Source organism: Aspergillus lucknowensis (genome assembly GCF_044049455.1).
Source record: "Aspergillus lucknowensis strain CBS 449.75 chromosome Unknown BJX67scaffold_14, whole genome shotgun sequence".
Lineage (NCBI taxonomy): Eukaryota > Fungi > Ascomycota > Eurotiomycetes > Eurotiales > Aspergillaceae > Aspergillus > Aspergillus lucknowensis.
The window spans coordinates 243,940-271,157 of NW_027263558.1; the positions used below are offsets into that span (position 1 = coordinate 243,940).

The 27,218-nt window shown below is 52.5% G+C and overlaps 12 protein-coding genes across 12 annotated transcripts; 4 read left to right on the forward strand and 8 right to left on the reverse strand.

The window, feature by feature from the left end:
• Window positions 1–214: 214 nt before the first annotated feature.
• On the forward strand, window positions 215–2,610 carry BJX67DRAFT_54119 (AGC family serine/threonine-protein kinase). The gene has a single exon (XM_071035136.1). It carries the CDS (start codon window positions 566–568, stop codon window positions 2,378–2,380), a length of 1,815 nt encoding a protein of 604 aa, XP_070887306.1. The 5' UTR covers window positions 215–565; the 3' UTR covers window positions 2,381–2,610.
• On the reverse strand, window positions 2,598–4,854 carry BJX67DRAFT_350489 (putative cyclin). The gene has a single exon (XM_071028827.1). The coding sequence runs from the start codon at window positions 4,406–4,408 to the stop codon at window positions 2,855–2,857; it is 1,554 nt and encodes a 517-aa protein (XP_070887307.1). The 5' UTR covers window positions 4,409–4,854; the 3' UTR covers window positions 2,598–2,854.
• Window positions 4,855–5,640: 786 nt separating this feature from the next.
• On the reverse strand, window positions 5,641–7,437 carry BJX67DRAFT_54229 (ELL-associated factor). Its single transcript, XM_071035138.1, has one exon. The coding sequence runs from the start codon at window positions 7,039–7,041 to the stop codon at window positions 5,689–5,691; it is 1,353 nt and encodes a 450-aa protein (XP_070887308.1). The 5' UTR covers window positions 7,042–7,437; the 3' UTR covers window positions 5,641–5,688.
• Window positions 7,438–9,403, reverse strand: BJX67DRAFT_54226 (Dor1-like family protein). Its single transcript, XM_071035137.1, has one exon. It carries the CDS (start codon window positions 9,298–9,300, stop codon window positions 7,834–7,836), a length of 1,467 nt encoding a protein of 488 aa, XP_070887309.1. The 5' UTR covers window positions 9,301–9,403; the 3' UTR covers window positions 7,438–7,833.
• A 64-nt stretch (window positions 9,404–9,467) lies between these two features.
• Window positions 9,468–11,548, forward strand: BJX67DRAFT_350493 (acid phosphatase DET1). The gene is made up of 2 exons (XM_071028828.1): window positions 9,468–9,533; window positions 9,592–11,548. Exons 1-2 carry the CDS (start codon window positions 9,519–9,521, stop codon window positions 11,356–11,358), a joined length of 1,782 nt encoding a protein of 593 aa, XP_070887310.1. The 5' UTR covers window positions 9,468–9,518; the 3' UTR covers window positions 11,359–11,548.
• A 905-nt stretch (window positions 11,549–12,453) lies between these two features.
• On the reverse strand, window positions 12,454–14,286 carry BJX67DRAFT_54255 (putative cyclin-like protein (Clg1)). Its single transcript, XM_071035139.1, has 3 exons — window positions 14,243–14,286; window positions 13,613–14,155; window positions 12,454–13,558 (listed from the first exon to the last, which is right to left on the reverse strand). Exons 2-3 carry the CDS (start codon window positions 14,101–14,103, stop codon window positions 12,691–12,693), a joined length of 1,359 nt encoding a protein of 452 aa, XP_070887311.1. The 5' UTR covers window positions 14,104–14,155; window positions 14,243–14,286; the 3' UTR covers window positions 12,454–12,690.
• A 1,114-nt stretch (window positions 14,287–15,400) lies between these two features.
• Window positions 15,401–16,087, reverse strand: BJX67DRAFT_54281 (uncharacterized protein). Its single transcript, XM_071035140.1, has one exon. The coding sequence runs from the start codon at window positions 15,968–15,970 to the stop codon at window positions 15,518–15,520; it is 453 nt and encodes a 150-aa protein (XP_070887312.1). The 5' UTR covers window positions 15,971–16,087; the 3' UTR covers window positions 15,401–15,517.
• A 28-nt stretch (window positions 16,088–16,115) lies between these two features.
• Window positions 16,116–16,960, reverse strand: BJX67DRAFT_54286 (uncharacterized protein). The gene has a single exon (XM_071035142.1). It carries the CDS (start codon window positions 16,708–16,710, stop codon window positions 16,261–16,263), a length of 450 nt encoding a protein of 149 aa, XP_070887313.1. The 5' UTR covers window positions 16,711–16,960; the 3' UTR covers window positions 16,116–16,260.
• BJX67DRAFT_54285 (forkhead domain protein) lies at window positions 16,961–20,536 on the reverse strand. Its single transcript, XM_071035141.1, has one exon. It carries the CDS (start codon window positions 20,473–20,475, stop codon window positions 17,212–17,214), a length of 3,264 nt encoding a protein of 1,087 aa, XP_070887314.1. The 5' UTR covers window positions 20,476–20,536; the 3' UTR covers window positions 16,961–17,211.
• A 252-nt stretch (window positions 20,537–20,788) lies between these two features.
• Window positions 20,789–21,661, forward strand: BJX67DRAFT_380143 (uncharacterized protein; the record flags this gene model as incomplete). The annotated part of the gene is made up of 2 exons (XM_071032728.1): window positions 20,789–21,257; window positions 21,372–21,661. The coding sequence occupies 2 exons, from the start codon at window positions 20,789–20,791 to the stop codon at window positions 21,659–21,661; spliced, it is 759 nt and encodes a 252-aa protein (XP_070887315.1).
• Window positions 21,662–22,059: 398 nt separating this feature from the next.
• Window positions 22,060–23,598, reverse strand: BJX67DRAFT_54308 (cyclic nucleotide-binding domain-containing protein). The gene has a single exon (XM_071035143.1). The coding sequence runs from the start codon at window positions 23,430–23,432 to the stop codon at window positions 22,191–22,193; it is 1,242 nt and encodes a 413-aa protein (XP_070887316.1). The 5' UTR covers window positions 23,433–23,598; the 3' UTR covers window positions 22,060–22,190.
• Window positions 23,599–25,682: 2,084 nt separating this feature from the next.
• BJX67DRAFT_380145 (carbohydrate-binding module family 48 protein) lies at window positions 25,683–27,214 on the forward strand (the record flags this gene model as incomplete). The annotated part of the gene is made up of 3 exons (XM_071032729.1): window positions 25,683–25,705; window positions 25,825–25,960; window positions 26,198–27,214. The coding sequence occupies 3 exons, from the start codon at window positions 25,683–25,685 to the stop codon at window positions 27,212–27,214; spliced, it is 1,176 nt and encodes a 391-aa protein (XP_070887317.1).
• Window positions 27,215–27,218: the final 4 nt, after the last annotated feature.

A 27,218-nucleotide genomic window follows, 5' to 3' on the forward strand; every position in this document is an offset into this window, starting at 1 on the left:
GCCCAACGTTCCATCCCTCCGTCTCGCTCACTCTGCTGGCTCCTCCCGCCTCATCTCAACCCCAAACCCGACAACTGCTGCCTCATCTTTCACCCTGGCTTGCCCCCTGGTTTCTGCATCTGCAACCACTTTCTCATATTCTTCGCTGTCCGAGACCGGCGTCGACGACGTGATTTGGGTAGGGGTTCGACGTCCGTCCTGAAGAAGGACGGACGATAATTTCGGCACTGCTTTGGCCGTTTGTTGGGCTATCACTTAGCTGGGAGGTAATCGAGGTCAACATTCCTGTGTTCGGAGAAGGTAGGGCGCCGATAATCTCAAAGAGCCCTTTACATCCTCGGTTTTCGGCCTAGGCACTAACCTGGGGGGCGTGGCAGGATTAGATACTGTGGTGCGTTTTGGGTTCTCCATATTACCCATGAGTGGGCGGAAATAATCGACCTTCGGCTTCCGGAATTCGCTTCTCACGGAGCACCAGCGAAAGTTCCGCGGCCAACCGCTTACGGCGTCTACCGGTTGTGTTGGATTAGGTGAAGATTCAGAGAGTGACGAAGTATCGTGAAAAATGTCGCCAGCCACAGCTCAGAGTGATCTGTCAGTCTGTGATGTGTTTAGCCCCCAGGCTGACATGAGCCACTCAAAAGTGGAGGATGACTTCAACGCTCGCCATCAAACAGGCTTTCGGATGAGTGCGCGTAGTCCGGATCGTAAAGCCGGTTCCACCGCCTCAACCGGAGAACAGGTCTCTTTTCCTGTCCCGAAGTTGGAAGTGAGCCCTCTCAGTGTGAAAAGCAACCGCCGCAAGAAAAAGAAGAAACAGCACCAAGTCCACATGGCTCCGGCTCTCTCTACCGTCCACGGCTTCACCCCCAGAGGGTCTGGTGACGACGATTCCGACTTCTCGTCTACGAGCGCTTGTGCACCCAGCTCACGCCCACACGGCCCTGCTGGCAGTCATGGTAGTAGTCCTATGCTACAACCAGCCTCTGGAGGAGGTATTAGTGCTCTTCGGCTTCAGCTTGATTCCATGAGCCTGTCTGGAAACTCTCCGCGCCGTAAAGCTGCCGATACGTTTTCCTCTGCAACACCAAGCAACGCTAGTGTCTATTCTGATAGTGACGAGACTGAAATTCTGACGAGTTATGAGGTACCTTTGGAACATGACTATGTCAGTGGCGTTGCTGCTGCAGAGGAAAAGGAACAGGAAGAGCGATCTCGGAACAATCTAATCACCCCGGACGTTCGTAACCAGCTCTGCCGCAAAATGACTACTGATGACTTTGAGCCCCTGCTCTGCCTGGGCAAAGGGTCGTTCGGAACGGTGTTACTCGTGCGCCACGCGCTCACAGGTAAACTATATGCACAGAAACAGTTCAAGAAGGCCTCAATTACAGTGCATAAAAAGCTCATCGAGCAAACCAAGACCGAACGCACGATCCTTGAGAGTGTGAACCGCCACCCCTTCGTCGTCAAGCTCTTCTACGCGTTTCAGGACCATGAAAAGCTCTATCTGATCCTCGAATACGCGCAGGGAGGTGAGCTCTTTACCCACCTCGCCATGGAACGCATGTTTGACGAAGACGTGGCGGCTTTCTACGTGGCTGAAATGGTCCTTGCCCTCGAACACTTACACCAGAACGTTGGTGTAATTTACCGCGACCTTAAGCCCGAGAACTGCCTCCTCGACCACGAAGGTCACCTCCTTCTAACCGACTTTGGCCTCAGCAAAATCGCCGTCGATGACGATGACCGCTGCAACTCTTCCCTTGGCACCATCGAATACATGGCACCCGAAGTTGTCCAGGGCAAGCCCTATGGTAAAGCATGTGACTGGTGGTCCCTCGGCGCATTGGGATACGACCTTTTAACCGGTTCCCCGCCATTCAAAGCGAATAACCACGCCAAACTCCAGGAAAAGATTATCAAACAAAAGCTCGTTCTCCCTTATTATCTAGGCCCCGATGCAAAGGATCTTCTTATTCGCCTCCTGCGCAAGGAACCCTCCAAGCGCCTGGGCTACCATATGCCCAAGGACCTGCAGACAATCAAGTCGCATCGTTTCTTCCGCAAGATTGACTGGAAAGCCCTAGAACGACGATCTTTGACCCCGCCCATTATCCCTGTTGTCACAGATCCAGCTCTTGCAGAGAACTTCTCGGCCGACTTCACACAGCTCCCTCTGAGTCCAGTGGAGGGGCCCGCGGCGGGATTCTTCAACGAGTATTACACTCGCCAGCGCGAATCTAGCGGAGCGTGCGTGGGTATGTCCGCGGGCCACGAGGGGATGGAAAGTGACCCGTTCGGTGGATTCAGTTTCGTTGCTCCTAGTAGTCTGCTCGATCACGGCGGCGGGCTCAATGCCATGGCTGCGGGATGTTGACTACATGGCTTCCAGTTTTGTAGCTTGCTTCGGCAGCGCTGGTCGAAGGCATTCCTTCATTGGGTAGTTTTCTTTTTCCGACTTTTTGTCGTATTCGCTTGGTTCGTTATGTTGGGAATAGGCAGCTTGCCTCGACTCTCTTTAGCTTCGTATATGCCTCTAATTGACGTTTGTTGTTTCTGGCCTGAGTTGAATTGGATTACTTCTAAGGTTACATTCTTCGTTCCATCGGTTTGGTAAAAGGCGTAGAAGTTCAGAAACGGGTATTTACATTGCAAAACACTCGGTAAATGCTGTGTCCAACGGTATGACGAGGAACAGTCAAAGAAACCCCCAAGGTCGTTATCTCGCCATACTTCGCCCCTCTATAAGAATAACATAGCTATTCATGACCCTCAACAGGACGTGAGATGGAATTAGGATATAGGAAACACATGAAGTAACTCGAGGAGTGACGAGCATATTAAGAAATCTTTATAATTCACCCTCTTCACTCCCACCACCTTCGTCATCGGGCTCTGGTTCCGCAGGTGGCGGCGGCGGTGGTGGTTGGCTATGATCTGGCGGTGGAGGAGGAGGAGGAGCCGGGGGCTCACTCCTCGAGATGGACGACAAGGACGATTTCCGTCCGCGACCGGGAGCGTCGTCTTCGCGGTGTCGTTCGCCTGGTATGCGTTTGTTTGGCTTTGGAGGTGGAGCCGAGTGTTGCTGGACTATTTGGTCGATGCGCTGTTGGATTGGGTCGACAATTTTGCTTTCACTGTTTCGGCGCGGGGGGAATGTTGTTCGAGGTGTTGGGGGTAGTGGGTGTTGATAGCGGTGCGGTTGATGTTGATGTTGATGTTGATAAAGGTGGCCGTTTGCTGGGCGGTCGTGGGAGAAGGGTGCTGGTGGTGAAGTTGACGGAGGATGCGATGGTGGCGCCGCATCCCCGCCGTATGGCAATGTCGTGGAAGAGGTGAACGACGCTGCGGTGGAACGAGGAGGTTTCTCTGCATCTGAGCTTACCCGTGGGCGTTTTGGTGACCGAGCCCCGTTCTGCGAGGCTTCACCCAGTTGACTTTTTGCGGATACCGGTTCACTCTCAGGCTCCCGCGAGCGTTTTCTGGAGGCGTTTTCCGATGCGCCGAGCGAGCCGTCAGAGTGCGGGATCCTGGTTTTCTCAGTACCTTCGTCCCAGAGGAATGGGGTGGTCGGGTAGTACTGGCTATGTTTGTTCGCCGTGTTGTTTTCGTAGAGCTCTGCCATCCGAGTGCATGCGCGACGCACCTCCGTCAAGTCAACGTCAATCTGCTCCCACCAAGATTGACCGAGTTTGTCGTCTTCAAACCCGATGTCGCAGTGGCGCGCTGCGGCATACAGAGCGGCTGCGGCGATGGTGCGGGCGCGGAATTGGAGGCAGAGGACGGTAAACATGGAGTCGTTGACGAAGGCCCAGGCAGCGTTGCGGAGGTTTTTGTTCTCATTGACGCCGAAATAACAGAGGAAATCATAGAGTATTCGATACGGCTGTTCAAGCTGGAGATCAAAGCATAGCGCTTCGAGCAGAACATCCTCGTGGTGGAGAATCGTATCGCGCCACTTCCAAAACTCCTTAGACTGCTCATCCACCACGAGGTTGGGCTGTTTCTGTGCGACCCGACAGCAAGCTACCACCAGTTCTCGCATCCTCCGTACATTTTCTTCCACTTTAGTAGCCAGAAACAGCGAGGTAGCTGCGATCGGATAGGGATGCATTCCCGGTCGTTGCGGTAGGTCGACCATGCTATATCGCATGAAAAATCGGTGGAAGTAGAGGGCAGCGGTTGCGAGGGTAAGCTGTGGCAACTTCAACATGATGCCCACTTGGGTAATGAAGGACACTCCTTTGCTCCGGCTGATGTTCTCCTGTTCCATCTTCATACCGTCGAGTTGCGACGGCGCGCGGGTGAGCTCTTCATCTGTGAAGAGCCATTGTGCTTGGGCCGCGAGTAGAACGGGATTCGACGGAGCAGGAGGTGGTCGTTGGCGGGGTGGTTGGGACGACATCGAAGCCGGTATGTAAGTCGACGGCGGGAGGAATCAAGGCTCTGGGGCTGGGTCAAGAGGCACGCGGCTCTTCGGAGAAAAATGAAGCGGGAGGAAGGCCGACTTCAAGGCGTGTTGACGCCAGCAGAAGAGTCGGCCAAGCGCCTGGCAAATGGCCACTTGCGTTCTTTCAGACACTGTCCAAACGCAAAAAGCCAAGTACGAGGATACTCTCTGTATATCGGTAAAACAGCTCAACAAATGGAGCAGGCAGCTGTTCATCGCATTGTGACCGAGGAGAGTAGTACAATGTTGCTCTGCGCCGCTACTCCGGAGGGAGCAAATCGGAGAAGGATTTCACGGAGAACGTGGACGAGGTGGATGCCGCGGGGCGTTGGCGAATAAGAATAGAAGGTCCCTGACCGGTTGCAAGCTTCGTGTCTCCCACTTTCGATATCTGTGTGCACTGGACTGCCAGATGGTGGCTTGAGGTCGGTGGCAGCAGAATTGCGGCCAATCAACCCGGAGCTTTGGATTTCTCCGATCCGATCGCCAGCCTTTCTGGAACTGGATCTGAGCTCCATGGTCACCATCAAGAAAGTACTCCGGTGTAACCTTTGAGCCTGATGTTGGGCTGGTATTTTACTGATCCAGACATTGAAACTATGAAGTTTATCGTGTTCGACGCGCACAGAATGATTCATTGTAAGTGCTTACAACGTCCAACTTGGGAAGGATCTCAACGAAGCATTCAGGCAAACCTTACTATGGTGTAGTCACTCGAATCCAGAATCCGGACGAAGAAAAGAACCCTATACGAAAGCTGCGAAGCTTCACCGGTGTCTTCCGTCTTTGGGGGAAATAATAATAACTGCACAGCATGACTTGATCCAATTCGTAAAGCATGGAACCGTAAGGAAGGGGAAAATGCTGGGATCCTCAAGGTGCCTCTTTACGTATCATTCGCATTGCGCATGATCTCAGAAAGGAACATGTCCAGCTCCTGGATCTCCACAGTGTCTCAACCAACAAGAAACCGGGATTGCGATGACCTGCCCATCACAAAACACCTTGCGTATGGAAACGAAGCAACTAGCTGCAGATCAGGCATGCGGGCAGATTAGGGGGACTTCAAGAAAGCCAAAGTGGTATCAGTGTGTTGCTCTGCTATGCTCCAGAACGCCAGCCAGTTCCCAATGTATATAAACAAAGACATGATCAAGACAGATACCCTTTTGAAACCGTTCAAACAAACAACCAAAACACAAGCAAGCAGCACATGGATAAATCAAGTGACAATATCATTCTTCTTCGCTAACCTCGCTTTCGTCATCGCTTGGGGCATACTGGGAGTGTGTCTGGATGCGTGGCTGCGATTGTTGGCTCCGGGCTTCCTCTTCAAAGGCAGCCTCCATTTCTGCGGCCAACAAGTCATCCTCATCCTCTCCTTCTCCATTCTTGTCGCCTTCTTCGTCCAGCTGGCTCCTTTCGGTCGTCGCTCCCATAGTAGAGGCCAGTCTTTGTGCAGTTGGAACGGGAGATGGGAGCCGCAAAGTCTCAATGTCCTCATCCCTATCCTCATTGTCGTTATTCGAAGGTGTATTGTTGGACGAGAAATGAGCTGGATTGACCTTAAAGGGACGGGCCGGGCGAGGAGAGCCCATGTCGATGATTAGGTCTCCATCTATGATGATGTTAGACCCGGGTGATGCCACTGTCTTTTGCGATAACACCTCGCCGGTTCCAGTCTCAGAAGGCGAGGATTTGGGCTCCAAAGCGATCCCCTCTGGCTCTTCCTGTTCTGCCCCTCCTCTCTTCTCATTAAGACCAAGTTCTTTCCTTTCCGTGATTCCAACAGGGGACTTCGGCTTCGGTTTCGCGAGTAGCGCATTACTCTGCCGTGAACTTTCGGAGGCCGGCTTCTTCTGGCGAAGAGGATTCGCCTGCGTTTTCGGACGCGGTCGAGGGCTCGGGGCCGGCTTGGTAGCCGTTATCAGAGGTGTGCTTGTCTTGTGGGTGGCGGCATATGGCTCTGGTGTCGCATTCCCAGAGCATAACTTGTCATCGTCGGGGGAATGTTTGCCCTTTGGGAGGAAATGGCGGAAGTCGTAGGGATTGTCATCATCAGCCGGCTCGTCATCGTTCCCACTCGTATTGTTGGGCCTGCGATCGTCGCCAGACCCGTGTTCATCTTCCTGTAGGGTTCTCAGCTGAGGATACTGCTGAGCCACCTGCTTCTGTGTTTTGGCGGGAGCTGAGCGAAGATTGAAGTTGAGCTGCGTAGTGACTGGTTCCAGTACGAACGCCTTTCTATGCGGATTAAATACGAGCACTAGGTTATGACCCTGGGATCCCGAAATGCTTTGTGCTGGATCGACGCTACCCTGGTAGGTGTAAGTCAGGACGTTCTGCTCCTCGCCCGGAGCTTTGTCGGTAATTGTCAGATTGAGGTGGTCCTGCGAGTGTGGGGATTTGGTGATCACAGATCGTTGCTGCGAGGACGCCAACTTGGTTTTGTAGTTATATTGGATGTTAACCAGCTGCGAGCGAGCTTTGTCGGTTTTGCGTGCCAATCGCTCTCCAAGGATGACAGGGTACTCGGCTTGCTTCGTGGGATCAATCATCCCGCCGGTCGAAACAGCGAAAGCCGCCATCGGGACGGATTCGGGTGTACAGATCCAAGAGAACAGCAATTATTATACGGGCGTATATAAGAATGGGTAAATGGATGTAAGATGGCAATAAATATAACCGTCCTCTCTCGTCCGTTCCATAGATTGGAAGCGGAACCCGCTCGCAAGATGGAGAGAATGACAACGGAAGAATCCAGCCGGGGAGATCGTCACACAAAAGGTGGATTGGATGAAGAGGTGGTAACGAAGGGAATGGCACGGTTCGACATCTATAAATAGCGCTTATTATCGAGGTCAAAGGGCAAGGCGAGGAGGGAGCAGCTGGCGAGAGGAGCTGTGGAAGAAACAAGGCAGAGAACGGCGGGCACTCCATGACCCAACTAGTATGACTCCTGTCTTACTGCCTGGGCAGGGGAGGTGGCAGTGTATTATTACCAATGTTACCGTACAGGAACTTAAGGGGACATCAATGGGCACGTGACCGGTGGGCCAAGTATTCGCGCAGGCTGCTGTCGCCGTGTTGATCTCCAAAGGTCTTCCCTGTGTTGCTGTTCTTTGGCGCAGTTCCCTGGGCCGGTGGGTGGAAGTAGTAGCATCGGCATGAATACTGACGACACGTGAATGTCGTTGTGCGGTAGGAATGACGGCCCTTCGGTCCCAGTGGTGGCTCTGACATACACAGAGTGCAGAAGAAGGCGCCAGCCCTGTCCGCGGGGATATAGATGGTAAAATCGGATCTAGAGTCCAGCCAGTCCCTTAAGAATGAGGCCCTAGCCGGGTCGTTAAAGAGTGACTGGCGAGGACCCAGCGCTTCTACGCAGCCGCGGGTGATGTTGGTTGTAAGGCTCCTTTCGAAGAGCCTGTAGGGCTCGTCGGACCCGCCCCTGTGAGCTGTTCGAGGCGGCCAGCCAACTCTCGGTGTTTTCGCATCACCTCCTCCCATTCGTACGCAAAACCCTCTGTATCTTCATCGTCTGCGTCGCAAAGCTCGGTGAGAACCATGCTAAAGTCCCCTCCCAGCCGCCCGAGACTAGCAGCGCAGTATAGGACCTGAGTGAGAAGACTTTCGCGGGCGGTTTTGTCCTGGATGTTTGGGAGATAGGTGCGCAGAGTGCCCGTTATTAGTTGGACTAAATGAGCAGGGAAGGTTGCAAGAGCCGGTGGGAGGCATTGGAAGGGGTCCGGTGTACAATCCACCGGCGAGGATTGCGCCGTCTTTATTCGCCTGTCAATTCCCCGTATGCCCGGCACGGCAGCCCCAAGGTCTGACTGGTCCTGAGTGAAGATGCCCCTGTACAAAGAGACAATGCCAAAGCTCTGCTCGCGAAATATCTCAATGTATCGCTTCAGGTACTTTTCTGTCTGATGACCGTCTGCCCAGGAGCCAGGTCCGCTTTTCTGATCTAAACTTCGGGTCCTGCGCTGCGTTTCCTGGTCTGCAAGCTCCCTCAGGGGCTCCAATGCTTCCAGTGTGGAAACCAGGTTCGCCAGACGGCAGACAAGGAATAATGCACCGAGAGCTCCCCCACCAGCACTCACTCCCCCATCGCCATGGATAGCATCAAGCTCTGGAGCGACTCTCCGAATCCAGCCTACAATCCGCATGGCTGCTGCAAGTCGAAGGTTCTGTGCGTGCAGAGCAGTGATAAGATTCGACGCCATCTCCCTCATCGCATCCTCGGCCTGGAGGGCCACATCCCTTACCAAAGGAGAATCCGGGTACAGTGTCTGTAACCTTTTGATGTGGGCATGCAGATCCAATGCCGCAGAATATGTCGTAGAGAACGAAGTTCCTGCGTTTCCTGAAGTGGCAGCTGCAGACGAAACAGCAGTGGCAAGTAGTGTAGGCAATTCTAGAATGTCAGAAATACGGTCAACATTTCGCGACAGTCGCATGACCTTCTTCCTTTGCTCGAGTGTAGTATTCTCTGCTACTCTGCTGTATTTCGACGAGAATCGAACGGCTTCCTCGTCGAGCTTTGGGACCCCTTTGCGTAGTTCTTGTACCTGGCGCGTTAACCTGGGGATGGATGAAGAAAGATTGCAAAGGCTGTCTGCAGATGTAACAAAGGACTTATGCGATCGATTGGAGAGCGCTTGGAGTGAGAGAAGGTTCGAGTGTGCGGATTGCGTGAGCGACTGGCATTCAGTCGTCTGCAGTGCATCCAGAGACAGCGTCGGCAATCGGTTGAGGTATTGGATCGTGGTCGGGTTTTGGGACAACTTTGCATCGGTGGGCGGTAGATGGGGGCTCAGAAGGTCGTATAAATGGTCCGCCATGATTATCGACTCCAAGTATGAACCAATTCAGTGCGTTGGTTCAACTGGGGGGAAGAAGTGCAGTCCGTCACCAGCACTGGAGCTGTACGGCGGTCGAAGCGGCAACAGACGCAGCCCTCGGAGGATCACAAGACGAGGTCCATCTCTTCTATCTATACTTGTCAACAGATTGCTTTGCATGGTGCCATCAAGTTGGCTCCCTCCGTAAGATACTGACGATGGGTAAACCGCGGGTAAGCTTCTCCTTTCTCTCCCAGACAGACGCAAACCCTGCTTTCTCACCACCGACAGATGATCATTCTCATCCGCCATGCCCAATCCGAGGGAAACAAGAACCGCGAAATCCACCAAACGATTCCCGACCACAGGGTGAAGCTCACGCCGGAAGGACACCGTCAGGCTCTAGAAGCAGGGACTAGACTACGTGGGCTGCTCCGGCCAGACGACACAATCCATTTCTTCACATCACCCTATCGCCGAACCCGGGAGACCACTGAAGGTATCCTCAAGTCCCTCACCGCCGATACTCCGTCACCATCGCCATTCCCAAGACACACCATCAAAGTTTATGAAGAGCCCCGGCTGCGAGAACAAGATTTCGGCAACTTCCAGCCATGCTCCGCAGAGATGGAGCGGATGTGGCTCGAGAGAGCTGATTACGGGCACTTCTTCTATCGGATTCCGAACGGAGAGTCTGCTGCAGACGCTTACGACCGAGTGAGCGGGTTCAACGAGTCGCTGTGGCGGTTGTTCGGGGAACAAGACTTTGCCCGAGTTTGTGTACTAGTCACACACGGACTGATGACCAGAATCTTTCTCATGAAATGGTACCATTGGAGCGTCGAGTACTTTGAAGACCTTCGCAACATCAACCACTGCGAGTTTGTGATTATGAAGCTCAATGAGGATAACGGCAAGTACGCGCTCCAGAACCAACTTCGTTCGTGGTCCGAGTTGAAGAGGGAGAAAGAGCTGGAACGCCAACGAGAGCGTACCGCAAAGGGCCTCGGGCCACTAAACCCGACGCCTTCGGAGACGCACGTTCCGATCAGACGCAAATGGGGCGGATGTCCCGATGGATGTAATCACGGCCTTCATAGGAAAAGCTCACGGTCATCTCGAGCACACGGCGGAGATCAGCCGCGAAATGATCGGGTCAGCCAACACAAACAAGCCCAGATCAGCCAGGAAGCTACCCAGAACAACCCCAGCCTATCCGCCATATCGTCAATGGAGGGGAGCGCCATGAGCGAGGTACAGACTGTAAGAGCACCCGAACCAGCTCTTGGCGATCGCTCGGACGACGAGAGGCCGCTGGAGACTCTCCCCTCAGACCCCGAGTACCCTAAACCAAACCGCTTCGACCCCAGTCCCGAGCAAGCGCCGCAGCCAGACAACCCCAACCACCAACAGACCACTTTTCACTACCCTCCCTCCCTCGATGAGCCAGCAAATCCGGCCCCAAAGCGCCCGAGCCTGGCCCACTTCCACCGTGACAGTGAAGACCACCTCCTCCATCCACCACGTTCAAACTACGGACTCATTCACCTGGTTGGCCGAGACGGAGGGGGCACCCTCAGCGGCGCAAATAGCCCCGGACTATCAGAAGACGATCAAGAGTATGGACATCACCATCGCCATCGCCATCACCACCACGAGCACAAGCACAAGTCTGCCGAGAACACGCACGCCGGGACCAAACGTCGTAATCCCCGTCAATCGCAAGACCTAGATAACGACGGCGACGGCGACGACGAAGGCAGCGGGAGGCAGACGCCTAAACTCCGCCGTACGCGGTCTCATAATCATAACGAAAGTCCCCAGCGCCATCATCACCTTGCCCCAGCTCCCAGACAAGAGATACTAGGAACTACTCAGAACGTCACGAATCAAGATATGATAGACGCTGAACCGACCCGCCCAGTGCGTGATAGCGAGGACCGGGTAGGATACGAGTGTAGAAACCAGGACAAAGACGGAAGAGGAGATGAAATGGGAGAAGACACCCTTGAACAAGCGCGAAAAGAAGACCAGAGTATTGGAGGGAGTGTTTACTAAAACTCTCTCCTTCCCCTTGCTCGTGGATAACTATGAGCGGATGATTTGATTGATGAAAATACACGATACCCGGTCCAGTCTTCCTTGTTGCGGGCATTCGAGACTGTACGCCCTTTTGTATACCGTTGCTGGAGGGCGCGATTTATCTACAGCGTAATACATACTACATATTGCATCAATTCTTGACATATTCAATCAAGTAGCAGAGAGGAATCCATGGGGCCACGGGCGATCTCAGGCTCCCCATCTTTATTCAGTCAATGTAGTTGTAGTTAACGTACATTTCAATTCAGCAGGAGAATTGAAGATAGTAGAAAGAACACTAGTGACAGTAATCACAGTGAAGAAGAGAAAGAGAAATAAAGAAACAGGGGGAATATGAAAAAAAAAAAAAAAAAAAAAGGCCGGGGAATAGGGGAGTATCACTTTTTCTGTGGATTTCCAGGACGTAACTTGGAAGCCAACATAGTAGAAACATGCATCAAGGGTCGTTGAAAAGGGAAACAAATAGAAAGCGAATAGACTAGGACCCCCAAAGGGGAATCCGCCATCTCCGATCAGCCAAGGACCTCGGCGATATTGAACACCAAGGTTTGGAGCACACGCGGCCTCTGATCAGCAAGAAGTAGAGGGAAAGGGAGAATAGGCCAACCAAAGCATATGATGCGGCAATGCAAAACGCAAAACGAGAGAAGAAATTGCAACGCCGGGTAAATGGAAAATGGGTGTTTATGATGGGGAGGTGAATCAATCTATAACATCTGCCAGTGAAATGCCCAAATCCAGAGATATGGAGAGAGAAAAAAAGATGGACCAAAATGAAAAGCAAAGACGAAGTGTGGAGGAGAAGCATGGACATTAACAGGGCTGAGAACGAAGGAAATTCATCATTATCGAGACTTCTCAACTCCAAAGACCAAGAGAAGCCCACGGGATCTCGGTACTTACATTTTCTTCACTCGACGAGGTCTCAGTAACGAAATCGTATCAAATCGGGGGTAATGGGAAAATGGTGTCATATCGTAAATGCATAAACGAGCTCAGAACTGAGGATGTGGCTGTCGTTCCAATATCGCTTTGACACTGTTTTTTCGGGGTTTTGATTTCATTTTCGTTTGGACGGACCAAGAGACAGAAAACCGGTGTACTTTTCAATGCATAACCGAAACGGAATTGAAATTCGAGTTGTCATCGCAAACGGAAATAAACGGGATAATGCGGTATCATCGCACAGTATCGAAAAGAAGAAAAAGATGATGAAACGTGCGGGAGTCTAGAGAAAACATGAAAAGGCCGACCGACAGCAAAGCGACGTATGTAGTGGAGGGACAATTAACCAGCCACGATTGGCTGTATCGAGCCGACAACGTTGGTGGGCATGTAATGTTCCATGTGTTTAGCACAGTAAAGACAGCCGCAGGAGGAACCATGGCTAGTCGTCCATCCACCGTGCGGGTAAGGAAACCCGTAAGACGGGGTATGATGGTAGGACGGCGGCTGAGATCGTGGCTGCGGTATGTACTGTTGCTGAGAGGGTATCCAGGAGCTCGAGTAAGGGGGCGGAGGGTTCGTGTACGCCCACGAGTAGTAATCTGGGGTCGTTGGTCCACTGTGAGGAGCGGATGGGGGTGAGTACTCTGAAGCAGTTGGGTTGAGCCAAGAGCTCTCATACTGCGTGCTTCGTTGGTACTGTGGGGGAATCGGGCCTTCAGGGGAGAGTAGGGGCTTTGTGACACGGGTACTTCGCGAGACGTTGGTATCGATCGGAGCAAGAGAATGACGAGACTCGTGAGATTTGATAGAGGACTTGTTGCGCCATTTGTCCCAGTGGGAAAGCCACGAAGCGAAACCGTCCTGCTGGTCATAGATGCGATCGTGGATCTTCCAATCGAAGGCGAAGAGCCAATCGAGCTCCATCGAGTTCAACTCATCCACGGGGATATTGCTGACCTCGGCCCAGGATTTGTTCTGGAAAGTGTTGTCATCCAAGAACTTGCTTCCCAAGAGCAAAGCCACTGTAAGCATGCGGTACACCTGGCCACTCCCGGTGGTATATATTTTGGCGGAAGAAAGCATACGCATCCGGCAAGAGAGGTAGTAGAGACCCAAAAGGATGGTGGAGCTCGGGAGACGGGTCGATGACAAGATCTGGAAAACATATTTGCGGAACTGGGAAGGGACAGACGATCCTGGGTAGACGCTTCGCGCGAAGTCAATATCTGATAGGTTGATCTTGGTGATGTACAAATCATACATTCCCTGGGCCATCTCAGCCACGAAGTCGGACATCTGATCCATCTCATAGTCTAGATAAGCGGCCACACCTCCGGTGGCCTTCTCTTCCTTGCGAGTATGCTCGGGCTGTACGGTCACGTCTTGTCGGCGATACTGCGGAGGAACAGCGTGGTCCATCGGCGGCAGCTGGACGTTGTTGCGAATCGGGGGTAATATGTTGCCGGCGGCGGTGGGCAGTGGACCGAACATAGGTTGACGGTGGACAGTTATGTCTCTCCCAGTACGCATCGAGTGAAGGGGCTGCTGCGGGTTCACCGGAGGCTTGGCATAGCAAGAAGATTGGGAGTATTGCTCGATGAACTCACAACCACTCTGGGAGTAACGTGGAGGGAAGGCGGCAGAGTGGCCGAGGACGTAGAAAGGAGGCTCGTTCTCCATCCTACCGCCGCTCGTGATATGAGGGGGGGTAAGAGGGAAGGCCGGGAGGCCCAGGTTGTAGAAGGATGGCATAACGAGAAGAGGATAAAGCCAGTTCAGGGACGGGGAGGTAGACGATAGGATGCTGTAGTCGTGGAAAATGTTCCAAGTCAGCCAAACCGGATTGAACGCGAGAAGTCAACAGACAGGCAGGAGCAGGCAAGATACGAACCGTCTACGCGTCCGCCACACCCTGATCCTGGGAAGGAAGAGCTTTGCTCAACGAGCCGCGGCTCTGTATTTTGCGCAGTAGATGTCTCTTAGTTGAAAAACATGAGGGGACAAACAACAACACGTAATTGTGGGAACACGGATGGTAGGAAACACAAAGGGAGCGAAAAGAGCGGTCGCAACTGGCGTTTTCCGGGATTGTTCCTTCTCTGTGGTAACTCTGGTGTTGCAAGGTGAGTGTCTTCCCTTGTGTGGGAAATTGACGGTTGGACCAACACAAACGGACCAAGGCGAGTCTATTTATTATTGATCAAGACACAAGGCTCAAGATTGAATTGCGAGAGCAGTTGCAAAGCCGACAGAGAAGATCGTGGACGCGGACAGGGAGCACGGGAGGAGTTGACTTCTGCTTTCTGGACACAAAAGGAGAAAAAACAACGCTCTCTCGCGTCAAAATGACAGGCCGGAGTCCACACTAACAACGACACTTAGTGAAAAGCTCGTTGCGAGAAGAAGTCAAACGGGAGCAAGAGCAAAGGGCGTGAAAACAGGTCAGAGGTGCGGAGGAAAGAGAGTTTGATGGGAGGAGAGGATGGGGGAGGAAGAGAGGAGAGGGGATGGAAAGGAAAGAGAAGAACAGAGGAGGAAGACGAGAAGCCCTGTCGATGTTGGGTGCTGGTGTTGAGTGGACTGAGTGGAGGCTGACCAGAGAGCCGTGCAGTGCAGTCCACCGGCCAGTGTCATCCTTCTCCCTCGAAGACGAGCAAACTAGCAAATTTTATTTTTGTCGCCGGCGGTCAGAAGAGAAGGCGAATAATTAATAATTATGAAATGAATTTACTTTGATTTTCCACAGTTCTGGTTTGATTATTTCTTCGTCTTGTGGATGGCCAAGGCGACCACGCTTCTCGGTAATAATACAGCGTTCTGTAACGACAAATTTTTGAACCGCAACTTCAAGTTGAACTCTCCGAGTCTCGAAGAACTTGAAAAAGATGAACCGAAAGCGACAAGATTTTACGAAGAAAATTCAGCTCGTTGACCGTTTCAGACTCGAGGGAATCGCTGACGGCCAGAACGTGCGCAACCATGGTAACAAATGGGGCTTCCATTTATGATTGCCAGAGGCGCGGAAGATCAAACTTGGAAGGAAGACTGACGAATGGCAAGATGGATCCTGGTAAAAATTACCCCGTTCAAAAAGTGCCCGTCTCTGGCCAGAGGCGAAGGTGAGTGAGGGCTGGGGTCGTCTGCATTTTCCAGTCCGAAGTTGGGTTTAGTCACCTGTTGTCGAGTCTGAGTCGGCCACCTGCTGTCTCCATCGCCCCTGGACGGGACTGTCTGTCTCAACCCTGAAAAGGAGAAGGGGCCCACAAAATGTTAAAAAAAAAATTAAATAAATAAATAAAAATAAAAATACAAAAAGATTGAAAATGAAAGCCGACATGGCCATCACCGACACTTTTCCGAACACCGGAGAAAGGAAGAACAAGCAAAACACCAGTCTCCAGCCTCGTCGCCAGCAAAGAAGATGTGCAACAGCAGCAGCACGATCAGGACTCGGCGTGAGGAGGATGAATGACCCCCAGCTCATGATAATGCACCCAATGAGAGCCAGAGCAGGCCAGCGGGAACAAGGAGACGCTCTGGCCACGCACCAGAGAAGGGTGCGACATGGACTATTCCAGAAAAGGCCAAAATACGTCAGAGAATCATAAGAATCCAGCATTCTCCTGTGGAATCATCTTCATCAGAAACATCAGGATCATCAGAATTGAGATCAAACCAAGTCGTGGCAATTACCGCCAATACCCATGAACACCGTGCTGCCCCGTCATGGGGTGGCAAACAGCCACGCGGAGCCGTGAATCATGTCAGACTCTCACCGCAGGCTTCCAACTCGAAGTCCCATCTGACTCACAGATGCAGCAGCCTCCATCCAATCATCCTCCCGCTCGCAGTGATCCAGATGAAGAGGACGAGTCCTGGCTGCCTGGCGCTGGCAGGTACCATTATTCTTCATAAATCTTGATGGTGTGAGAGAGAGAGAGAGAGCTGGGACGAGGAGGGACAGGGAGGGGAAAGTCCCGATGTCACTCCTTGCTGCCCGATGCATCTCGCCAAATGGAGGAGTCTCAGGGACTCAGATGCACTCCACCCGCCTGGTGCTTCTCTCCAGCTTGTCACTGCAGACGAGAACTTGAAAAGAGAAGCGGGAAATTTATTCAAACCACCAGTGACAACCGTCCCTCCCATCACCTGCTTGCTCTGGAAAAAATGCCGCTTTTCCCAGCCCCTCCCCCAAACCCCCACCCCGACTGTTCGGTCCCCGTTCTCCGTGTGAGCCCGCAGCTGTGAGGGGAAGACGAGAATTTCTTCTCCCCGCCCGGCTGATCTCGGAAACTTCAAGCAGAAAGGTGAGGGAGGCGATGGAGCTGGAGAGAAAATCGCTTGCCCTGTCCAGTTCATACGCTCCAGGTCCCTCAAGGACCTGAGTGTCAATGATACCGGACTTCGGCATGATCATGATAAGCTACTATTGGGGAATATATAGACCTAAAGATTGATGCACCGGCCTTTGTCTCGTCTGATGTAGTCAAGGCGATATATTTTGTCTATGCAATGAACTCCAGCTTTTCCTCTTCCCATCCGAAAAGTTCCCGTGAGAGTCCATCCCGTCCTCCCTTCCGGAGCTGCGTGATATTGCTTTCGTAACAAACAGAGTGGATATCATAAGTGTCAAATGGAATGTCGCAAGAAAATCAAGAGGACTCAAAAGGACCCAAAACGCGGAGAATGACTGAGAGGCCACACCAATACGCCGTGCTCGCCTTCAATGCCAGCCAATGTCCCCCAAGTTATCATCATAAACGTAAAGTCGTCGTCATTGGCCCAGTGAGTATGCCACCAAAATACCATGCAGCCGCATATATACCGAGCGTAGGGACAGAGCAAATCAGCAAATCTACTTTATTCGCCTCTCAACCCTTTGATCAAGTTTCTCAGCGCATCGAGAATAACTGCCTCATCCGGCGGTTCACCACCGGGAAATGAAGTTTCCGTTGCATTGCCGAGTGCCCGAGCTCTTGCGCTCTTGAGAACGTTCTTGATATACTCCTTATCCTCGTAGTCCTCTAACAAGACGGCCTCGAAGTCGTCAATTGCTTTGCTGGCGCGTTCATTGAAGGAAGCATCGTCAGACAAAGCGTCCGCAGCCAATGGGTGGTGATCTTGAGCACCCATATTGTACTGTGGGTGCTGCTGCTGAGGCTGTTGCTGATGATGCTGCGCTGGAATGCCAGAGTTTGGAGGGTAGCTCTGGGATTGGTGGCTGCTCGGCGGGTGAGACTGAGTATTTGGAGGATGGTAAGAGGGTTGGTGGTGTGGTGGCGGTAGCGGTGGTGGCGGTTGCATGTGTTGTTGCTGCTGTGCTTGCGCTTGTTGGGACTGTTGATACTGAAGGAGCTGTGGAGGAGGGTCGGAGGCATATGGCGAGGTGTAAGTCGTTGGCGTTGTTTGTGCAAACGCAGGAGGGAGATTATTCCTGATTGGGCTGGGTATCGGGAAGGGTGAGGAGGCGCTGAGCTGTGCGGGAGGAGGATAAGGGGTCGGATGTCGAGAAGGGGGAGGAGGAGCGGGAGCAGGTGTGGTTGTTGCAGGAGGATATGAACTTGATGGCATGGATGAAAGCTGAAAATGGGTGTTGGTCATGCCCGACTGGCCAGTTGGTTGATTTTCATATGAATGCGTCGGCGGAGGTATGTACTGGGGAGGAACAGATGGGGACGCTTGGAGAGGCTGCGAGGATGGAGGAGGCGGTGGTGATGGACGTCTCTTCTTCTCCTTTTCAACGGAGGCCCCCGGCCGCAACTGCCATGACCACCCCTTGCCATCCCGTTCAGCGTGCATGAAGAGGTGGCCGTTACCGTTAAGATTGTGCCGCACACTGGACGTCCACCCTTCTGTTTCGCACTTGAAGCGGAAGTACGGATATTTGAGCTTCAAGGCGCGATAGATCTGCTTCAGCGTCATTGGAGCAGTAGCCTCGGTAAGAGCGTCGAAGATGAGAACTGCGTAGTTATACGGCGGCTTGGCCAAGTCCTCGGGGGTGTACGCAGACTCCGGGGGATAGTTCGGAGAGGGTGAACGAGAGGGTTTTCGTTTCTTGACAGGCGGAGGTTTGACGTATTCCTGTGGTTGATGTTCTAGGGGGATTTGTCCACCCTCTGTTGAAGGCAAAGGGATGTCCATCGAGGTTCCGTCAGGCTTCTTTCTCTTTGTATACTTTCGTTTCTCCGGTTTTGAACCCGGCGATTCGCCCTCCGCAATTTGATTGGGTACCATAGTGCCTCCAGGCGTCATGGTCGTCTTTCCTGCCTTAGATTTATTCTGCTGTGGAGGGGGTGTAACGCCCCCATTCGCCTCGCGTCTGGCAGCCAGCTTCTGCTCCCGTGCCAACTCGGCTCGTTCGCGTTTTGACATGATCCCATCTTTGGGTGGTCTCCCAGGACCGCGTCGACGGACTGGCGGCTGCTGACCATCTCCCTCGATAGATTGTGCCGGTTGAGCGTGATCCGCTTCTTTTGCCTTCAATACAATCTTCGTCGGTTTCGAACCATCTCTGCTCTTCTCTGCATCTTCTTGTTCGTTTTCAGCCGTAGCCGCACCCTGGGAATTGCCTTCAGCCTCCTGCGCGAATGGCTCTTCCTCAATATCTGCCCCGGTCTCGCCGATTGGTACGTCCGGAAGAAGAAATCGGATTCGAACACCCCCAATCTGAATATAGTCGCCGCTATGGAGTGGCCGTATTTGGCCGGGGGAAAGCCAGTCCGCGCCGATAAAAGCGCCATTTCTTCCCAGCACCTCCATTTCGAAGAAGTTTTTCTCAAAATTGTACGCAATCTTGACATGTTTTCGTGAGATTCCTCGGTGACCGGCGACGCTACCATCCGTCGTGGCGGGAGGATGAATGGGTATGGTCGGGCACGAATCCGGCGACGGAAGTAGGGCGAGAGCGTCAACAGGCTTTGCATCGCCACCATGTTCCTGTAAAGATTGCAAGGCAAGGGCGTTGTAATCAGTTTTGGACTGAAGCTGGGCAGGGGTGGCATGTAACAGGCCACCAGTCTCCCCGTGGGACGAATTTGATGAGCGGCGATCGATACGCGACTGCATATGGGGAGGAACATCAGGATCGAAACCCATAATCCCACCGCGATCGCTGACGACACTCCCTATCATCCCACTTCCTTCCGGCTTTACTCGAATAGGTGTATGCGATGCATTACCTCCACTTGAACTTTTCGCTTGGGAGGTCCTCATTGCTTGTCGCACCTGGAATTCACGTTGATGGGCTGCTCGTGCGGCTCGTACATCCCGCCCGAGGATAAACGAATATGTGTTGCAGTAGAAATGACCGTCATCGAACTCCAATTTCGCAAAGGCCTGAATCCGCGGCTCAGATCCAGCCACCGAGCCGTTCCCATCATGGTGCAAAATTCCCTCTGTGTATCCTAGAGCCGACAGATCTGCGCCTTGGGGAAGGTATGCAGCATTCAACATACCGTTTTGCTGAAACGCTTCTAGTGAGGGCTCCGGCGCCGCCGTGGATTCCAATGGAGGAAAGAGGTGAGGGTGATCGAGGTTCGGTTTCGAGAAGAGTAAGGGGTCAGTTAATCCCTCGATGGGGTCGGCGGTTTTAGTTGGAGTGGGTTGGCTTTGATTTCCCTTCGTCTCCGCTTCCGAAGGTGGGACGCTCTCCCCTTGCTGTGTTTCCCATTGTTCGTTCGATCTATCCGCAGGTTGCTGTTTCTGTTCATTATCTTGCGCGGTTACTCCACGAAGACATTCCATTGATTGATTTGCATCCGAAATCGGGGCTTGCTGGCCACCAAGGAGCTGGGCTAAAAGGGCGCTGGCGGCGGACTGACGGCGGAAATCGGTCTGGGAGGCCTGAACGGTGGAGATGGCATGGGAAGATTGATCTTCAGATTCAGACTTGACTGCCACCATGCCGGATATGGAAGGAAGGCCATTGGGGGAGGACGAGTTGTCGGGGACAGAATCATGCAGATTGCGGATTGCGGAGTCGTTGGGCGGAGAGTGGGACGGAGAATGGTCACTCTCTGAAGAGTGCTGGGAGCGGGAGTAGTCGTATAGAGACGACATGCTCGGACCAGGCTCTGACGGACGATGGCCCACCGCTGGCGCTGTCATGGTCTGCGACGACGACATGACAGGAGGGCGGCTGGGATTGCTGGTTGGCCTTGAAGTTCTCGAACGGACAGCCTTCAACTGTCCGACAGGGAGGAGAAGAGGGCGGTGAAGGGGAAAATGGAAAATGGCTTGGTCTGGGTTAATCTGCCGGACAAATAAAATTCCGGCGCTGGGATTTTCTGCCGTATTTTCGTACGATCAATACCGTATTTTCCTCCAGCTGGCCTGTCTCGAGGCGAGGTCCAGAGAGACCTTGAACAGCCTCAAGTTGACCGCAAGAACCTCACAGCGACATTCATGCGGAACCTCCCACGGAGATCCTTGACGTATCATGCCAAAGCCAAAACCAGCCAAGAAAGACCCTCGCCGCCCATCCAAGGCTCAGACTCAGCAACTCCAAACACCAAATTGGCCTCCTCTCCGCCCTCTCATCCCCTCCTCCGATCTCCTCCTCGAACCGCTCCTCCCCGACCAAATCTACCTGATCCGCAACTTCCTCCCTGCTTCTCTCTGCAAAATCTACGTGTCATTCCTCTCCTCCATTCCACTCACTACGACCCCCGGGAAACCGAAGAAGGGTGAGGCAGTCCGCGTCAACGACAGGTTCCAGATCCAGGATCCTATTTTCGCCGATATACTCTGGCGGGAAACAGCGTTAAAGGAGCTCGTAACCCAGTTCGTTACCGAAGATGAGCAATCGCAGTTAACGAAAGAAGAGGTCTGGGGAGGGGAACCTTTAGGGTTGAATGCAAATATCCGTGTTTATCGGTATTCGCCGGGGCAGTTCTTTGCCCAGCATTGTGAGTTATCTTCGTCCAGTCTCTTCTTGGGTTTTTCCTTTCCGTGCTGTTATAGATAGGGAAGTGAAGCAAAGCCGGGATTTGTAGTGCCTTAGCTGATAGCTGACGGCGTAGACGACGACTCCAATACCCTCTCCTTCTCATCACCTTCAATGTTCTCCCCGAAACCAGCCCGTACCACGTGGACGCTCCTCATCTACTTGTCCATCTGCTCGGGTGGAGAAACGGTCTTCTATCCTGAGCCTACCATGGCGAACCGCAACCCAGAGCCGATCTTTGTACCTCCCGAGATGGGGATGGCACTGCTTCATCGACATGGCGATCGATGTTTACTTCATGAGGGTAGAGAGGTTGTTGATGGACAGAAATGGGTACTGAGGAGTGACTTAGTGATCGCCCGATGACTTGCTTCTCCGATAACTACCATGAAGACACAGGCATGTCAAACCAAATACCTCATGTTACATTATAAACATCAAAGCCTTAACATATAGATAGGAGAGAGTCCAGTGACAGCACCCATGGTAATGGGATAAAGTATCAGGAGGAACGCGGCTCACTGGCGCTTGGTACTCAGGATCGCAAAAGTACTTGGGAGACAGCGGAAGATCCATGACCCCAAGCGATCCCTCAGTAGGGAAGGGGATTGAGAACATTAAGGATAAATCCATGCTGCTTCAGCTTCCATGAAGGACAAACACAGTAGGACAGGGAAAAAAGAAACAAAGTCAGAACCGGCTCTGCTCCAAAATCCGAGGAGAAGGACAAACCAATATTTCGCCGGAGAGACCGGGAGTTTTCTAATTTCTCTCGCATTGAAATCAACATGCTTCCTTTATTCAACAGACCCATTTAAAGTAGCAGCAAGCATAAATAACACATAATAAGCAAAGGATATGCCGTTTTGATATTTTCGGGTACGTAGGGCACTTATCATGTCGTAGATGGCTTTCCTTCATAGTCTGTCCGCCTCATGATCTCTTCCACGGGCCCCAGAAGACGCTTGAATCCATCACGGCCCAGCCTAGCGACCTTCACCTCAGTCCGAGCGACGATGCTGGCTGCTCGAGGTTTCTCGTCTAGTAAAGCGAGCTCACCAAAGTAGTCGCCCCTTTTATAGGACTTCACAGGCCTATTTAGGCCGTGTATGAAAGCGTCAGCCTCACCAGACTCAAGGAGATAGAAAGAATCGCCTGGATCACCCTCAGTGATGATAGTGGAGCCAGCGGGGTACTTAATCGTATCCAAGGCATCAGCGATCTTCGCGCGCTCGTAGCGCTTGAGGCTTGAAAGAAGAGGAACCTCTTCCAAGAAAGCTTCGTACATGCGTCGTCGCTGGAACGCCGAATCCATAAGAATGCGTCTGAAAGTAATACGGTCGAGAGCCCAGAGAGTGCTTTTGGAGTCCGCCGAAATGATAGTCGCCGCACGAGGTGCATTGTACATCAGAGCAAGCTCTCCGAACGAGCCTCCGGGCCCAATCGTGCTAACTTTGTTGCCCATTCCATCCGGGCCTGGCTGCACGGAGCCAGAGGGGTTGATGTAAACATCAAAGTGGCCCTCTTCAACGATGTAGAAATAATCACCAGCATCACCTTGCGAGATGACCTTGATACCCTTTGCCGGTATCGGTTTCTCAACTAGGGCGTCTAGAACAGTCTGAAATTGTTCGTCATCCAGGTGGGAGAAGAGGAAGTTGTTGCTGACGGCTGTCTTCAAACGGTCGAGCTGCTCCTCCGTCTTCGCATGGTGTGGAGGAGTCCAGCTGTCCGAGCCCGCGGACGTAGGGTTTAGCGACTCGGCAGACACGGATGTTCGGCGGCCTAGGGCGTAGTTATTGGGAAAGCCATGGTTTGCACCACCTGTCGGGCGGACGTCGGCGGGAGGGCCAGGAGGCTCGTCGCGCCCTTCCTGGCCTCCTTGAAAACCACCACCGAACGGATCCCGCCCAAATCTTATTCCCCCTTCCAACTCTTCAGCCCGACCGCTCTCGAGTTGATTATTTCTGCCGGACGAGGCGTTTGCAGTGGACTTGGTGGTTCGAAAGGTTGCGTCGGTCGGTGACGTCACTTCATATTCCTCGTCTTCTGAGATCCTTTGAAATACTGAAGATTTATCGTCCTTTGTGGATAGCTTCGCGAAAGGATCGGTACCGGGAAACGAGTTGTTTGCCATGAGGCCGGTTGGAGGATAGGAGGAAGTACTACTTCGGCCACCTAGGAAGTTGGGAGGAAGTAAGAGGAACGACGAAACAAAGAAAACTAAGGGAGGTTAGAGACGAGCGACATATAATGATTAGAAAAGGATCATAAGAAAAGTACTGGGGACAGGGAAGTAGGCTATAGTAGTTGAGAGGACAATGTGGGAGGAGAGAAGGGAAGACGGATATGTATGCACGAGAGCAGATCGCCGCAGAAAGTGGGAGGGGCGCCGGGTAGGGAAACCGAGAGAGCTTTTGGAAGGCTGTTTCAACAAATGTCTTTGGTTGCGCTGGGTGGGCAATAGGGATGCTGGAAGGCTCATTGGAGAATCTTAAGACACATCAGGCCAGAGTTTTGAAGCTCGTGGATGGAGCTCAGACCCGGAGAAAGCAGAGAGGCGTTTCCATCAAAGGCGCCCGACTGGTGATGGTTCCAAGGCCGTCTCCAGAGGAGCCAAAAAAAAAAAATAAAATAAAAATAAAGGAAAAAGAACGTGATGGCTGCATCAAAGAAAATCCCAGAGTTTTTTCTTCTTTCTTACTTTGCTTAAGTTCTTTTCATTTGGCAAACCTTGCTTTTTTCGCTATTTTCCCTTTGCCCCTATCCGCTCCGATTCTTTCCTTCTGAAGGGATGCTGGCTTGGATAGACGCGGAGAACAGCAGACAAGATGGAGGGTCCAAAGGTTCGGATGAGCTTCAGCTCCCGTGCCCTTATTTATTAGCAGTTGGCGCTTACTCGCCTTGAGTCGCGTGAAGGGTTTCCCAACAAAAGAAGGGTGGTCGGGTAGAACCCACCAGGTGCAGAACTGAAACAGATTATCCGGATGAGCGCTGGCAGGTACGACACAGTTTCGGTTATGGCAAGGGAAGATTGGAAGAAAGTGTTTCAGAAAGGGTGCTGAAAAAAGATCAATGGAACAGGAGGATGCGAAGATGATAATGAAAGAGGATGAGGGGTGAAGAAAAGGTGGGGAAGGGCCAGTTAGGCAGCTGAGGCTTTCAGTCGTTGAAGACAGCTCCTTTTGGGAAGAGGACCTGCACCTCAACTCCTTCCCTCTTACGTATTTCGATGAATTGCTTCTGAACTTGAAGATTCAGGAGTCCGACGCCTGCCAATCACAGTCAAACTGTTCTGAGATGGTGTCGTGTTTGAGTTTCTGAAAGTGCGTAGATCGACGTCACTTGAGCTCCCCGCCTACCAGCACAGGAGCTGGTATTGCGAGTCTCAAGAGTTGAGCAAGAGGATTGGAGGGCTCAGAGCCATCAAATCATCCGCTACACATTCACCGTGCATACGCGAAGAGCTCAAATGGCAGATGAAACATGTCACGGGCAACAATTAGCTTCTTTGGCGGAAACAGCTTGGGGGCGTGGAATCTTCGATGGCCGTCGAACGGGCTTCCAGATCTTTTCTAGAAGCGTGAGATCATTGCGAGTCTCGGTCAAGATTGCGCCACAGAAGGCCATTCTCCACTGGTAGGAACAGACAAGATCGGGCGAAGGAATTATTCTGAGTCAGGACATTGTCACTGGGGTTCACGGGTCCATGCCAGTCTCCCTCCGTCCCCAGACTTCTTGAGATCATCGTTGACGTCTGCATCCACAACAAATGATGTAAAACGAGCCCGTACCAAGCTCCACCGGAGGTCACAAGCTCTTGGGTTGGAGAAGCTCGACCCATGGACGAGCCAAGTCCAGGCTGGGAGACGAACAGTAACCACAAAGAATAAAGCAACATAACTCCAGTCTGGTCCCACACTGGAAGTTTTCTCGTCCTCGTTTGAGTAGAGATATCGTTGTATCAGAAGAGCTTGTGTGGAGACAAGGAGAAACAAGAAGAGAGTGTGTCTTCTAAGGGTGACCTCAGACATCCAAATGCTAGTCTGCAACATTCACCCCTTCCACCCGATTTACGGGCATCGTCGCAGGGCGAGGTTTCCTCGCCTTGCAGAGCAAAATCCCCTCTCCTGCCAAATCCCCGACCGAACGCCTCTCAGGCTCTGTGCGCAACCGCCACCCCGCTTCGACCCAAGAGCTATTGCAGTACATTTCCTCGAGAATTCTTCCAGCTTCGGGAGTCTAGCCTCCGAGTCGTTCTTATTCGCTCTCCCAGCTCACGGTGTTCTTTGGTCCTCGCCCCCTTCGCTTCACAACTGATATCACTGGGAAAACCCCACTACTTGCCTTACGTCCTCCATACCCGCCCTCTTCAAAGACAAAAAAAATGGGGAGCTACACATTTCGATGGTAAGTCACTCAAGAACAGATTAACCCTGAATTGTTCCCTTTTTTTACCCTATATCATTGTTCCCGATCCTACCACCCTGGTTCGCTGACTCGGCTCCTCGCATTTCGGGTCATTCCAGGCCGTACAACGCAAACGAGGTGTTTGTCACTGGAACTTTTGATGACTGGGGAAAGACCATCAAGCTTGATCGGAAAGGCGACATCTTCGAAAAGGAGGTCCGCTTCTCGGCGATAGGCGAGAAATTGCACTTCAAGGTACCTCATTTCTGCTCACACACGACCGTCAGCTAGCATGCTTCCTCGGGCAGTCCAGCATAAAATTCTTCTGGGTGCCTCCTGCGAACATATACGTTAGGCTCCATGATGACGCCGAGTCTTCTTCAAAATATATTGACGTCATGGCTTCCTTGTTCTTCCAGTCATTCCACCCCTCATCGCAAAACTACAAGATTTCGTCCTATCGCTGACGTGTATATTCTCTCTGACGCCTAGTTTGTCGTTGACGGTATTTGGACCACCGATAACCGATTACCTGAAGAAGACGACGGCAGCAGCAACATCAACAACATTCTCTATCCCGACCAAATCCAAGAAGACTCAGCTGCAGCTCTACAAAACGACACAGGCATGTCTACACTCGCCGGCGTAGCTCCAACCTCCACAACCGCTGGACTGACGGGCGGTGTCTCCAAGGAGTCGAGCAAGACAGCTACCCCTGGCTTTACGACCGCTGGGCTAGACAGGGATGTTCCCCTCGAGCAGCGGGCTAACGTTCCTGGAGGATTTCCTGCGGAGTCTCCGTACGCTGAATATTCCGTGAATCCGATCCCTGCCTCAAGCGGCATCAGCAACCCGATCCATCTGGAACCGGGCGAGAAAGTTCCTGACCCCAGCACCTTCAACCCAAACACCGTGCAGTCGACGGCCCGAACAGGTAAAGCCGCATACGATCAACCTGCAAGTTCTGCCAACCCGGGCGTTACGCTCCAGTCTGCTGCGCCTACATCAACTACCACTGGGCTAACCGCAAATGTTCCCCTCGAATCGCAAAAGGACGAAGGTACTAGTGTAGTCCCCGCGGAGGATGTTCCTAAGGTAGTGAAAGAGTCGTTCTCAAAGGCACACCGAGACCCCGAAGCGGCCGCGAACGAGGAAGTTGTAGAGGAAAAGAAAGTATTGGAACATGAGCTTCAGCAGAAGGTACATGTGGACAACTCCGCTGGCACACCCGCACCCACTGCCACCGCAGCAACTACAGGGGCTGCCCCAAGAGCTAGTACCGCTGAACCGGGGTCCGCACAGTTGTCACCGCGGACTACCACTCCCACTGGACCCTCAGGAGCCGGTGCAGCAAATGCTGAGGGGTCTGCGAAGGAAACTACAAAAGGCGACGCGAATCCAACCAACAATACCACCTCACAAGTTCCTTCAGCCGGTTCGGCTGGAAAAGAAGCGAAGAAAAAGAAGCGATCGAGCATCCTCGCTAAGCTAAAGGAGAAGTTCAAATGAGCAA